The following is a 15,529-nucleotide window of genomic DNA, read 5'->3' on the forward strand; positions in this document are numbered from 1 at the left end:
TGATTAGAAATTGGTATGTTTACGCAAAAAAATACTCTAGACTGACATTTAACATGAAGGCAATGTTATCAGATCTTACTTTTAGAGTGTTTTTCTGTATAGATAGAAGAGATTAGTGGATACCCTTTTCCAGTATTTTGCATTCTAGCACATGACCAGGAAAATAATGAAATGGGTCTGAAATAACAGCAATAGGAAATAGCCATACAATGCAGAAACAAATATCAGGGTAAAAAGAAGGCTTCCTGATTTGGTAATAAAGAAGTTACTAGAATAATCAAAAAGGGAGGTAGGAGAAATATCCTTTCCCAATGTACCTGCAGCTATGAAGAACTTTAGTATTTAATTAAGTAGCAACATTTCTTATTGGTCCCTAAGATGCTAGATGTTTTATTTTAAATTTCTGTTTGGTAGAACAGAAAAGATGTTGAATGGAAGGATGCCATTTCAGTGAGCTTTATTTGATAGTCTAAGGGAGCTTTTGTCAAGCAGTTTGCTAGGGCTTCTTAAATGAATGTGTCTTGGTACCACAACAGCATTGCAAGACCACTGCACTGTAACAGATCAGTCCCTTTGCTGCAATTGCCATAGCTAAGCAACAATTAAGCAGATTTGAAGATACAATTTATAATCAATCAGATCCTTAAATAGAAACATTTTACCTGAATTCACTGCTCAGCATCATACCATATTTTCTGCAGTACAGAAATGGAATCGTTAAGAAAAAATATTTCAAGCAAAGGAGATCGACATAAAAAACGAGCTTTTTGGTAGAAATTATTAAATGTTCAATGCCCACTTGAATGTTAAACCATGTTGTAAATGATTGTGAAATATGGGTACTTCGCTTCCATCCTCTTAAAATGTTGACAGAGAGAGAATGGGATTGAAGAGGGACTATAAACATAGGGAACAACCTTGGGCATAGTTTGTACAACCAAACTTTGTTATTGAATTTTAAAAATAATGTGCTTTTCACTGTATTGAACCAAGTGAATTTGTCTTTCTACAGTTTAAGCTGTAATGAAGTCTTCTGAAATTATTAACTCTTTGACCTCGATAATGCTTCTCTATCAATATACTGAGCAAAAGGGTTAGAAAAACAGTAACTATTTTTTAAAGTGAAGCTTTCATTCAGGTCAGAGCACCATGATGACAGATTGCAACAAAGTCATTGCAAAATCTTCTCTACTTACTGTTCCAATTTTCCCTCTTTTATAACTTTAACATTGTTTCTGACAGCTTAATTCTCCATTTCCCTTTCCCCAATCTTTCTCTTGATAGGTTTGACTTGTTCTGTTTTATTTCTCATCTTCCTTTTTACATGTTTCCTATGCAGTGCAGTTTATTACTTGCTGCATTTCTTTCTAGCATTCTGTCTCTTTTTCAATAATACTTCACTCTTTTGCAAGAGTAAATTGAAAGCAGTATCAGGTTCAAGGATGCTAATACTCCAGTAGTTTTCTTCCTCTGTTTTCACATGGTGTGTGTCACATTCTAGATCATGACATAGTTTGCACAACCTCCAAGTCCAACCAACTACCTTCTAACTGTCAGGTTCATCTCACTGTTCTTTTTCTTTTCTCTTTTATAAGTCTTCTGATGCTTTATCATATCAAAGTTGTGTAGATTTGGAGGTACAGCCACCAGATTTTCTGAGCAAGGGAAGCCTGTTTAGGAAGGATTGTTTGAAAGTAAGTTATTTCCTATTTGGTAGGCAATTTATTGTCCTCTGAGGGCATATATTCTCTACTAAGTTACCATTTATCTGCTTTGCTGTGGACTGACTCAGACTGATGATATTAAAGCTAAAATAAAGCTGTCAACACTTTGTCAGAGCATGAAAAGTAAAGCACGCACATAAAAATTGACATGCAGAACAAGGGGATGAACCTTGGCATGCCTGGGAAGGGGATTCCCGCAGTACCTTCAACAGAAGTGGATAATTGAGACAGTGGATAATTTTATTTTGCTGGAAAAGAAGCGAGTTATTAATTTTTTATATGTTTATTTGGAAGCCAACGATTACAACGAAACAAATCTCTTGTAGACGGTCCTGTTTCTGCATGAAAACAAGGTTTCATGGAATATTCTTTTTTCCCCCCATTTTCTGTGTCTGCAGGAGAAGGATGTGATGATTACACCTATGCCATTTGCAAGGCCACAGGACTTAGGCCCATCTATTGCTATTGTAGCGAAGGTAAACCAAATTCAGGATCATCTGCTGAAGAAACATGATATTGAGCTGTACATGCATCTGAACCGACTGGAAATCGCTCCACAGATTTATGGACTGTAAGTGTTTGCAAAGCATTATTTAATTCAATTCCTTCTATTTTATTTCGTTGTGTTAGGATATTTTTTCCTTTAAATTTAGGATTAGAGGAATTGGGCTAAAAAGGAGTACTTCTTATATCTCTTAGATTTTATTCAGTTGGCAGCATTACAGTAAATGACACCCCAGTGTTGTCTTTGTGACAGTGGCATTCCCAGTGCAGATAAAGTCTGTTCAGCTACGGATTAAAGAACTTGATGAAGACCCTCAGTGCAGTGATGAAGGACATACTGAATCAAAGACATATTCTACCTGTTGTTTTTCTGTAAGAAGAAATGCGGTAATAGGACACAAAGAAGTAGGCAAGGAGAAAATCATTAGCATTGTATGGTTTATTTACTTAATTTTAGTATCAGTTCAGTATCAGTGAACTTTCCTCTACTGTAATAATGGGGTTTTGGAGACTAGTAATACAGGTGTGATGGGGCATGTTAAAAGTTGAGGCATGGAGATAACAATGTCTGTGTCTGGAGTCAGCCCAGGTAGTCCTTTTTACATTAAGCTGGCCCAGATCCCTTCAGCTGGTGGTGTATTATGCATCCCCATTCTGGGGGGTGGGGGGCAGCTTATTGGGCCAGGTGTAACTTTGGATGTGGTCGTGTCCATGTGTCTGCACAGCATTGCAGTCCCGCCTGGTTGTGGCTACTATAGTCAGTCTGGGTCAGCACAGAGCAGGCAGCTTGCATGAGCCATGAGTAACTGTGGATTGACTGTGGGTTTGAGGCAGAATTTTGCCTTCAATGTCTGGAATTCTAGACATTTCATTCATTTTGATCACTCCTTAAAGAGCTGGCAAGACATATGTGCAGTTGCAGTGACAGAAAAATGACACTTTAATTGTGGGGGGTTTTTTTCAGTGCTTTAAAGCAAGGTTGGCTTTGCCTTAAATGAAAAAAAGAAAGTTTCATTTATAGGTGTGAATTTCCAAAATGTAATTGTGAATTACTTTTAACAACTCAATAGAAAATGTAGAAAGGGAGGGAAAAGGTGACTGTATAAATGTCAAGCCATAACTGCAATACTTAACAACATAAAAGTCTAATTTGATGTTGTAGTAAAATGGAAAAATGCTGCAACATAGTATATAGCCTCAAGAGAAGAGTTGAACCTAAGACTAAGTAGTAGTCCCAAACTTACAAATAACATATATTAGGAAGATAAATGTAATTCTACAAAACTTATTTAAATAGTTTTGATAGGAATGGGTTATGGGGAGAGTAAGAATAAGCCAAGTAAAGTCAAGGTATTAAAAGTATGAAGAGGACAGATTGTCCTCTTACAGTATTTTTTGCATAGTGCAGAGTTGTGTATTTTCTTAATATCTTCACGAGTCTGGAGGAGAAAGCAAGCATCCCTAATATACTTCAGGGGTAGTAATGAATAAACAGGCAGTATAAATATCAAGGAAAACAGAAAGACGGTGTTTCTTTTTTATGAAGGCTTATGAAAACACACAGAAAATAAAGTAAGATAGACCTCAGAAATTTACTAACAGATATTTGGGGGCAAAAATAATTTGTACTCTAGATATTCACTTCAGTATAAGATTCTGCCTTGCAGTAAGAGAAATAATTGAAATAAAAAATTATACTTCAGCTCAAAACATAACATTATAATAACAGAAGAACAGTGCAGTCTGGTGTGGCATAAATAGAACTGAATCTGAATAAAGGAATTTACAGTTAAGAGAATGAATTATGAGAGAAAGCTTCAGGCTGACTATCAGGAAAACCTTACTAACAGGGAGCTGTTAGACTGTAAAATAATATATCAAAATTAACAAAGGAAAAAACATCAGAATACTTTAAAGACAGGCTTTGAAAAGCTCTCAGAAATGGGTAGTCTCATAGAGAATGAGTCTGCATTGGCAGAAGAGGAAAGTAGGTTGCCTGTGAGGTCATATCCTTCTCTGATTTCTGATTAAATATAAAGGACAGGAGAAAAAGAAAGGGAAAGGAACATAACTGTTGTATTATTCCCACCTTTAATGATGTCTGAATGCTTCAGAATAGTAATTTCCAGTACTGAGCCAGCTGACAGTCTCAGATGCTGGATCTTTTCCTGTATTTAACATTTCTTGAACTAGAAACAGCATTTCTTAAACATAATAGGTTATTAATAATTGCTAAACCTAACCCAAGTGCAGAATTCATGTGAGCTTTTTGTTGAAGTTTATTGTTTTGTTGAAGTTTGTTGGATTTGCCAACAATAAATATTCATCTGTCAGCCTTGATATCACTCAAAAAAATATACAAATGGTAGAAGGAAGACTGGGAACTTCCTTCAAACGATATTATGGCGTTCCTAGTGAAAAGTATCAACCCAAAAGGCTTGCATTTAGTGGCAATCTTCCCTAGCTTGAACAAGTTATACAGTTTACTTACTTAAAAATATAGTATTTTATACTTTGCATCCTTCTACAATATTCTGGGGCAAGGTAGAAACAATTCTTTCTTACTCTTTGTTTTTTTATACAGTTGATTTCAACCTTTGATATTTACAAATAGTCCTTTTGTTTCTTGAACACTAGGGAGACTTGTTCTGCTGGGCCAGATACCCTAGTCTGTTGTACATTTCCATGTTCAGAAACTGTCCTTTAAAATAAAATGTGGTTACACACTTCTTGAAATTATGCTTACCTGCTTACAAAACCACGTTTAACAGGCATTGCAGTATGTTTGGTACAAGTCATTAATTTTGGTTGCTATCCAGTAGTGCAAAGGTTGTATGCTGGTTTTTTGGAAAAGTGTTTATCCTATCAGTGTGAAAAATCTTTATTTTTTTCTTCATCAGATCGTCCCCTGCAAACTGTGGTGTCATTTGCCTCAGCCTAGTATGCCAGGCTGCACGCTGGGAGGTGCTGCCAGTTTAGAAAACATCTTTTCTCTGGCTAGTTTATGTTTTGTGAAGTTCTAGCTTAAGGGAGTGGATTTCTTTAACTTCTGGAGGGCATCAGTAAACAGACTTCACAATACCTGGCTATCTCATTTCAGGGATGATCAGAAAGAGAACCACATTAGGTATAGCAAGGTATGCTAGGGTCCTGGCTATGCCATACTTCTGTGCTCTGGTCATTCAAGGTGGTGACATATACGGTAAGTAGCAGCCTTAGCATAGGAATTTCTGTAGCTGGAAATTGTTGTGAGACCACGGAGTCATTCACTTGCAGTCAGCTGCTGCGTATCCCTGTGATAATTATTCAGCTGCTATTAATATCAGCTGAAATGGAAGCAGCAACACAGAGATAAAGGCTTTGTGCCTTATCATTCTTCAGTCTTCTTGATTTGCCATGTCTCTAGCTTGTTTTTAGACCCTGAGATAATGTTTTGCAGAATCACATTGTTTCATATTCCTGTGTAGCACTGTGTATTCCGTACAGCCTAACCAAACTATAATAATTACCTAATCGTATCTAATTTTGTACTTTATAAAGTAAAGCACAGGGATGGTTTGAAAATAAAATGGAATTGATTACATCAACAGTTCAGTGACATGCTTCCTGATAATAAACTTTTCTTTAAATAAAAACAAAAAAATGCTAAGACTGGGCAAAAAGATTGAATACTCTGAAGGGGTTACAGATTGAATATTCAGTTTAATTGTAAGATTATATGAGTTAACAATGATTAATGTCCCAGATTAAATGATAGTCTAGTGTTAATTTCTTTGAACCTTATATCTAATTCATGTTAAAGTACAAAATAATTATTGCAAAACAATTCTGCATATTCTGCAGCGGCCAATGTTTGCAGTGGTAAATTAAGCAGCTTGTGCCCTCAGCTTGAGAAGGGACAAGGTTTGAGGGAAGTCTTCATATACCTCTATTTCAAGACATTTTCTTCCATTTATAGTAATTTATAGTAGAGGACTTCTTCTACAATTCATTGAAAAGATGAATCAATTGGAAAAGTATCACAGAGTATCATTATTACTACTTTATTTTACCTCCCAAGGGTTTCAGAGTGAATTATATTGCATCAAATGAAATTCTCATAGAACTGCATGCAATAGGTACAGCCAGATTATGTAAATATATATGATACGGTTGTATAGAAATAATACACCCAAAGGTAATGACAAGGCATGAGTGTAAAAAGCTTTATTTAAGAACAAAAATTAACTGTTGGCATAAACTCACTGGCTTCTGCATCATAACACTGATGACAGTATTATATTGGTTAAGCAAACTCTTTCTAAGCACATATCCAACAGACAATAAAACCCATGCAGAAGTGAGCGTAAATATTTCATGATAGCTTAATCTCCGTACAAAAAAGGCCTTCTTAGAACATTCAGTGTCGATGACTTTGCCTCCCGCTGCCACTCTGCTTTATGATGATCAATCAGATAGACATACTGCCTACTGCGGTTCAAGATGCAGTTTCAGCCCTTTAGGCTGATACCACAATTATACTTCAGGAAGAAGCCTCTCTCTTGAAGCAAAGGGGAGAAAAAGAAAGGAAAAAAAAATGAGAAGGATGCAAACTAAGTTACAGGGTAACTAGGCACGAGTATAGATTGGAAGATAGCATTGGAAAGGTTATGTTACAGCAAAGTCAACAGCAGATGTGCTGCTCCACTATTACTATTCTTAGTTGCTTTGCTATGAGCACTGCTATGGGGCATCCACCTGTTTTAGTTTCTCTCCCATGCCATTATGGTACCAGGCAGTATTCTTTTCCATAACCATCTTGGTCTCTGGAGGGAGAATTTAAAGGATTTTACCTATGCAGTAAAGGAACATAAATCATATTCATTGTATCCAGGAGAAAAAGAAGAAAAAAAAAAGAAAAAATAGAAAGAAAAAAAAATCCCACTAGTCATCAGAATAAGAAATCTTCATGATCTCCAGAAAAAAGTAGATCAAAAGATCTACTTCTTGCTAAGGAGAACTTTACAGATGGTCCAGGATGTCTGGGTTTATTTTGGATTCTCACACTTCACCCAAAAAAAAGAGAGAGATAATATATGTCATGGTCCAAACCAATTACAGTACCTCTGTAGTTTTTAATCCAGTGTCATCAATTAATTGGACAGCAATTACAATGAAAGCAACTTTGAGCTATTGTGTATGTAACAGGGGAACCACCAAAGTCTGGCCCTGCTATTAAAATAAATGAGTATCTAGCAGTGGCTAAGACTAAGCAAATACAAAGTCTTTCTGAACAAAGTGGTAATTCTCATTTGAATGTCCAGCACCAAATTAATCCTGAACTTAGTAACTGGTATTGCTGTTGATTTCCAGTAATGATTTTCTGTTTGACTTAAACAAAGCATTACATATAAAGCAGATTTTAATGGAATATAAATCCCAACTTGTCTGTCAGTAGAGGGCTTCTTAAGGATTTAATGCCAGATGAACAGGCCTTTCTAAGAAAGGTTATCATCCACTGTTGGTTCCACAAATTAAGAAGGGATACAGCCTAGTGGATTTTTAGATAAAGCTTTTGGGGTCTGACTCTGATATCTGAAGACTTCACTTCAAATTCTGTCTTGCACAGTGAAAAAAAAAAGTATTGTAAGAAGAAACTTGTACGTTCAAAGTTAGGTGGCAGAAGAAAACACATCTGAAGCTAATTTAGAAAGCTACAACACATTTTGATAGAGGGATTGTCTCACCTACTGTTGACATACCCATTGTACTGTGATGGTTTGCTAACTCAAAAGATTTGCTCTGTGCTGATAAATGTGGACAATTCTTGAAGCATCAGAGTAGGTATCTTACTGTCAGGCAGCAAGCAAATCCTACTTAGCTCAAGAAGCTGCTTTTCTTGTGTTTTGAAGTGAGACTACTCATCCTTTTGTGTTCTTAAATGATAGATATCTCTTGCTCATTGCTGAGCTTCTCCAAAAAGCTTTCTGGTTTGTTGACTGCAAAAATATGTATCTCATGTTGTGCCGCTTATCTTGTGTGCTAGGTTGAAAACTATAGTATGATGAACTTTGGATTTTATCTTCTTCCTAAATGTCACAAGTAGTATTTTAGTCTTACCTTAGACTTAAGATTTTAACATATACATAATGTAAAAGCCCACTCTATAAACAGAATGAAGGATTGGTTGAGGTGTCAAAAGTGTTCATCAGAGTTTTACTCTCCTGCCGCATAATTATGTGCTGAGATGATAATGAGTAGTACTGGATGGCTGTGAGGATGGAATGCAGATTTGTCATTATGTTGCTTCTTGATGCAGGTGATGTGCTTCCCATATGAAGTACAAGGAATTATCTTTGGGAAAGAAACAAGCAAGAAAGCTTCCATTTTGACTTTTGTCACATACTCTTAAAAAAAAAAACAAAAAAACACACCACCACATCTGGCGGCATTAAACATAAGCGGGCTTAGAGACCAGTGGATTTGAATAGAATAAATATCTTCTGAAACCTGTGATGAATTTAGTAGGAATATATACAGGTGTTTGGAAGGCTGTCTGTCTTTTTTTTTTTCCCCTTTTACTTTTGTAGTCAACAGCTATTGACTCTAAAAGCTGAACAACGATGGAGTTCTACTCTAGTACAGAATTTAAGGTGCCGTATATCAAGTATTTGCTTCTCCTTCTTTATACTTAAATCACATCAGCTGTTCAGGTTAACCAGTACTATTTAATTTAGTGCATCATTTTGTTTCTTTCAGTGATACAGAGCTTAGTCCAGAAAAGTCATGGAGATCAGTACAGAAAAGTCAGTAAGCAGGTCACGGAACTGGTGCAGAAGGCAATTACCTCAGCATATGCCGAAAAAGTGAAACTGCTAAGATGCCTGTGTTAACGTAAATAGTAGGAGGCAAAATAAAGCAACCAAAACATTTCCTATAGAATCCAGGCCTGTGGATAATTCATGTATTCATTAACCAGTGCTTCATCCTCACTACTTATTCTTACCTGGTCTATCTGAATTAAGTTAGTGTGGGTATGCAGACATATGTTACTGGCACATCTATTCTCCTGTGAAGACAATACCTTTACAAATCATAATAAAGTAATGAAGAGAAACATGTGCACCATCCAGCAGGAAAAGATCATCCTGTCATCAGTCCTTAAGATAAAAGCCAATACCCAAACATAGTCTGAAGACTAATACAGACAGCAGGTCACCCTGAGCATCTTCTGGGTTTTCTGCATCATCTCAATGCACATAAAACGGAACCGCACAAAGGGGAGCCTCTGTTCTAGAGAGACCTCAGCAAGCGACGGCCAGAGAAAGTGAACAGTCGACTTCTCGTTTCCACTTCAGGTACCCAGCACAGTTCTTGGGTAGCCATTTTTACCTCTGTGCACAGTCATCTCTCCCCCTTCAGTCCAACCAAATGTTACAGACTGAGGGGAAGGATTTGTGGGGGTGAGGGAAAGGTATGGAATTCTGCAACCTATACAACCGATGTAATTAAGACTATATGTTCTGAGTCTTCTCTGAACAGTTTTTTTATTGACAGTTCTTGAGTTGGGTAAATACAGGCAGGCATTAGAAGTGTGTGCAACAGGAAAAGGTCCTGCCCTGAAAAGAATGCAACTGATTGTCCTAACTTTTAAAATAGCTGGATAGTAGTTCTCCATGACCTTGTGAACTTCTTTACAACATATTGCTTGAGCTGTAGAAGCTTCAGCAATTAAAAAAAAATCTTGTTCCAAATAGGTGCATGCCTCAAGTATCTTTCCTGTTTCTGATGTGGCTTTGAGCAAGAATTTTTAAAAGTATCCTATGAAATATTAAAGCAAGCCAGCCATATCCGCAGAATAAAATCCATTAACGCAGGTCACAGGGATAGGTTGCTCAAGAGTAGTGCTGTTAATTAGTGTGCACAATTTTGTGTAACTTCTGCATATTGTATGAATTCACAGTATTTTAGTCCAGTTAAAGAAAGAAACATGATGCTTGAGAAACACTTCTAAAAACAGAAATATTTTACCAAACTAATACTGTAAAAATAGTGAAAATATTTCATCACCCCTCATACTGAATGTAATAGCACAAGAGCCTAAAGGGTTAAGTTATATAACTTAACGTGAAGGCCCCACACGTTTTGGCAAGAAGAGAAAATCTGTGCACAGCACTGCAAAACAGAATTGCCTAGTGAAAAAGAACAAAAGCAGACAAGAGTAGGAGCTGGTTTCAAATACGTGTTTTGAAATCGATGAATGAGTCTCACTTGAGTTTTCACAGAAAGCCAAGGGTACTGCTCTCCTATTTTCTTCATCTGAAAACACTCTTAACGTACCGTTTGTAGCTTGATATCGACTGCCATTGATGACTTCATTGAATTTCCAGATAGCAGTGTTTATAAGTAAAGAAGGTAGTGGATGCACCTAGACCTTCTTATTCAGTATGGAATGTATTGACAACAGGACAATAATTATTCCCAAATTTCAGAAAAGTAAAACAGCATCAACCAATAGACCATAAGCTTGGGAAGTCCATGAGAAAGCACCTCTTTTCATAGACCTTTACGTTGTCATCTGTATTTTTTAATGATCTGCTTTCCTTTACTTCTTATCACCTGATTTGAAATTAGGGCTACGTTAGCAGCCTTCCTCTGATTGCCTTTCTATATTTTTTTTTTGTCCTTGAAGTCTGAATAAGTGTCCAATACAGTGATCTTTGAATGCCACAGAAGCAAGATATTTTATTTTGCTCCTGGTATTGAGAAAGGAGAGAGAGAAAAGAAATATTGTATTTTCTGTCCTTTAAGTTCGTAATATAATATAATGTAATCAAATATAATATAATGAAACTCCCCCTGCTTCTGATTGCTCTTACTCCTACCAATAATGCTACCAGGTTTTTATTAGCAGAGGTGGAGAAGTTTGTAAAAAATATTTTGATCCTTTGGGTAAATCTATACACTTACCCACATGTGCAATGCAGCAGTAGACCTGTGTAGTATGTTGTTAAATATTGTTACAGTGCTTAAATCAAAATTCCAGGTAAATTCTAAACACAGTCCTTAGCTGTTTACAACTTAAATCAATAAATGTTGTGTGAGCTGTTGGGAGTTTAGGCTTGGGCCTTGTGGTTTATTCCACTTCTAACAAGTACACATGGGAATGACATGCAAAATCAGCAATATCAGGGTTTGAGTTCTTTTTAATAATGCACTTATAGAAGTATGTGGAACATCTTGAATCAAATAATTCTCCTCATTGTCTTATTTATCTATGAGAGAAATCACTAAAGAATCATCAAGCAGTAGAAGAAAAGAAATAATTCCCACAGAAGGAAATTTTGCAATATGCCAGTGTGCTTAATATCTGGAAACGTTAATGATGACACATTTATATTTGTATAGATTGAATGGTAGGAAAGAAAATGGCATCTTTGACCTTAGTGATTCATATATTAGTATAAATGGTTCAACATGTTACTTATATTGAAAAATTGTTTATAAGAATTGAAATAGATTTAATTCCTTTTATCTTTTTTCTTATTTCAGTAACTGTAATCAGAAAAGCCTTTTTAATGGTGTAATCACATACCCAATCAAAGCACTTAGTTATACATCCTGCTTTACTATATATCTGAGCTCTGGGACCCTCTCACCGAAATGCATCCCCTGATTTATCTTCCGTCTAAACTATTTCTTACATTATGACTCTGTGCTGCAGCCTTTGATATTCCCTGTGACATCATGAGACAGCTGTGTTACATTGTGTTTAAGCAGTACTAAACCTTTAAACTTTAAACGAATATTTTTCTTCTTGGAGGTATAAATAGAATATGTAATAAGCATCTGTGGGATATGCAATTAATGTCACTTGTGAGGAAAGACCTTCATGATGCACTTGGGTTTTGGCACTCCTAAATTATGAGTTTTTTACTACACTCATGGGATAAATTCCATATCCCCCAGATGCTTATTATATATCTTCCATCTCCCTTAATTCCTATTAGCTGGATTAGTAGTTGTTGTGATGTTGAGGTTTATGGTAATTTAACTGGGGTGGATCTCAGTGATCAATAAATAAACTTCAAAAGTTTAGTAATTTTTATTTTCTAGCAATCCCAGTGTGTATAGCTGTAACAATTTACATTAAATGCTAGTTGGATACACCAGAAACTTTGGTCAACTGCGCACACTGGTGTATCCATTACCTAAATTTCAAAAAGCAAGCAAATGGATAAAAGCAAAAGAATTAGCTGAATTACGAGGTTTTAGGGTGACCAAGACGGGGGTATTTCTTTTAGCAGCCACAAATTTAAAAAAAAAATAATAATTCGTGTAGAGAATAAATACTTTGTGGTTAAATGACGATATTATTAATGTTCTAGTCACAGTCATTATCTGGAGAGTTTGTCAAACTGTTACAGTATGGCCTAGATTAGTTGTCAGCTCAGGAGCAAATAAGATTTTTAAAAGACTCAATAAAGTCCAGTGATTAATTGTTATATATTCTGATTCATGCCTATCCCATTTTATCTAATTTAATAAAAGTCTAAAATGATGATTAATCCTTTCACACCAGCAGTTGCTGGTACATCCATTACATGTCCAATCTGAATTCCTCTGCCAAGGAGTTAACTACTATTTTGAACTTGGTGTGAAAAATATCATTATAAATTTCATTAACCTGATCATCAAATTTAAAAAAGTCAACTCGTAAAATCCATTACTACATATCATGCATCGAAGATTAAAAACTGGTCCTCGGTGGGCAGGAGTAGCCAGGATTTAATTCCCACAGCATATGTTTAAAGTGCTCATATGACATTATTGTATCTGTAATTATCAGAATTTTATGTTTATTAACCCAAGTGAATTAAGAATCTTGTTTTGCGTAAAATTTAGCATGCATGTTAAATTGACCATTAATTCAGAGCGTATCAATGTATATGTATTTACTCCAAACGCAAAGATATTTGTTTAGCAGATTGTACAAATTTTAGCATGTAGAGAATTGCCTTCCTTTAATTTTTCGTTCCCGGGTAAAACGATCTAACTTCTGCAGTACTTTGAGCTGGCCACCTTTGTGTGAATCCCAGGGGTGGCATCGATTTAAATCTTGCTTCAAGTAGGCCTTTCGGGGGAAACTTGGGAGCGTACTGCGTGTTTGCCCTGTGTCTGGGCTACAGCCGGGCCTTCAGCCGCAGCAGGATGTTTTTCCAGCCGTAGCCCTGCGGCCTTCGTAGCCCGATCCAGGAGAGACCCCGCATCGCACGTGCCCCAGCGCGACGACGGGCACGAAGCCCGCCGGCGGTGCGGGGATCGCCAGCGGCGTGTGGGCTGCTCTGATGGGGGGGGAAGTCAGGAAAGAAACGGTCCCCGGGGAGCGCGGGGAGGGCGCCGCCCGTTCCCGCCTCCGTGTCGGGGGTTTGAACCGCGGTCCCGGTGGCTCTCGAGCCGCAGCCTGAAACCCGGGCTGGCCCCGCCCCCCCCCCCGCGTGCGGCCCCGCCCCCCGCGTGGCGTGCCAGCGGTTTCCCCGGAAACGGCGGGGCCGGCGCGTTGGCGGGAGCCGGGCCGAGGGGCAGCGGCGGCGGCCGGCCGGGCCTGAGGGGAGCGCGGCCCTAGAACGGCGCCTGTACCCAGGGAAACGCGGGAGGCGCTTGGGGCCGGGAGCCTGTGGCGCCGGCAGGGGGAACGCGGGGCAAAACGCGGCCCCTTGGTTGACTTCAGGCAGAGGGACAGAAGTCAACCTGGCTTGAGAAAATAGGAACAGAGCAGGGGGTGGGGGGGGTGGGGGGTTACCAAACCAGATTCACCATATTTTAATTGTTTTATTATTATTACTGGAAAAAATACAAAAATACACCTCCCTCCTGAAAGCGCTTTTTGACGGCAGGATTCACTTGGGCTCCAGACGTAAAATGGAGACATAACAGGTGCCGGATGGCGGTGCTCCTGTGAGCAGCCGACTGTGGCTTCTGCCGTCTGCACTTGGCAGGGCGCAGCTGAGGCGTTTCAGCCTGGCACGCTATGGCTGCGAACTGCCAGCCGCCGGTGGCTTCGCCTTGCCCGTGCCTCCCTGCCCTGCCCGGCCCTGATGGGTTCGGTTTGCCCGTTTTCCTCAAGAGATTCTGCAGAAAGAAAATGGTGAAGTTAGGAAGGGTGGGAAGGCCCGTCTCTGTGCGCAGCATTCCTGCCTTGTGCAGTCAGCCAGCAGCGTTTCTACAGCTAGCGGTGGCAGTGCAGACGTGTTTCAGAACAGCCAGGGGATTCAGCAGAGATGTGTGTCGCATATTCAGATTATGAGGTGTTGGATTTGGAAACACGCATTTGTACCATAGGACAGCTTACGTTCTCCTGGTATGAAGAAAGGGGGAAAGTGCCTCAGTAATTTTATCCTTGGATGGACCAAAACTTGTTTCTAAGACTCACTTTTAAATCAAAACAGTACATCCATTGTAAAATCTTTGCCTTTCACAACTTGTTGATTAAATTACCTTTGAACTATTTTTTGAAGCATCTTTAAATTATCATTTGATCTATTAAATGCCCAGCTTAGAGCAGCTTTTTTTTTTCTATCAGATGGTTTAAATGATCTGTCTGCAGTACTTCACATAAAGTCCACCAACCCCAGTAAAAAATTTTCCATAGAGGTTGCGGGTAAATGCGTATGATGTAGCAGCATCTCCCAAAACTTCAACTCAATACTTTATGGGCTGGAATAATAACCAGCCATATTTCATACAGTCCTATAAAATTCTGTAACTTGTCTCAGTTTTTGAGCATTACAGAGATGATTTTCTAAGTTCTGTGGAGGAGTTGATATTAATTATCTATTCTGGAAAAAGGTGATTAATGCTGTTTCCATAAGAGAGCTTAAAGAGGTTAAAGTTAAGGTTACTGATAAAGACCTTTTGTTTATTTTTCTCTCTTTTTACATTTCAGCAGTTCCTATTCCACCTAAAAATCTCATATATCATTAGGTGGCGTTTGGCGTGTGTGTGCATTTCTGAAAAATTAGAGTATTTTTTCTTGAGTTGCTTCCAGTAAATGGCATTCGGGCACTGGTAACTTTGGCTTGCCTGCTGAATCACCTCACAAGAGAAGTCATCTGTAATAAAATGTTTAACCGAAATATCTGAATCTTCCAAGTGCCCAGTAATTTATTTTTTCTTAGATCTCAAAAACTGCTAACATTGACATGATTTTCATCATTAACACAGTAAGTTTGGGAGCAAACCAAAATACCATCAGATAACAAGACGAAGTGATAAATATGTGGTTAGTAAGGGGGAAAACAGTTTGAGAGACTGTTAAAGGA

General features: G+C 38.0%; 1 protein-coding gene across 6 annotated transcripts in view; it reads left to right on the top strand.

Moving 5' to 3' along the window:
• The window catches only part of TBC1D5 (TBC1 domain family member 5), a 324,955-nt gene that overhangs the window by 198,157 nt on the left and 111,269 nt on the right, over positions 1 to 15,529 (top strand). For all 6 annotated transcript variants that reach the window (XM_037387032.1, XM_037387031.1, XM_037387034.1 and 3 more), the window contains one exon: positions 2,123 to 2,295. In XM_037387032.1, coding sequence (XP_037242929.1) covers positions 2,123 to 2,295 — 173 coding nt within the window. The remainder of the gene's footprint in view (positions 1 to 2,122; positions 2,296 to 15,529) is intronic.

Source organism: Falco rusticolus, chromosome 4 (assembly GCF_015220075.1).
Source record: "Falco rusticolus isolate bFalRus1 chromosome 4, bFalRus1.pri, whole genome shotgun sequence".
NCBI lineage: Eukaryota > Metazoa > Chordata > Aves > Falconiformes > Falconidae > Falco > Falco rusticolus.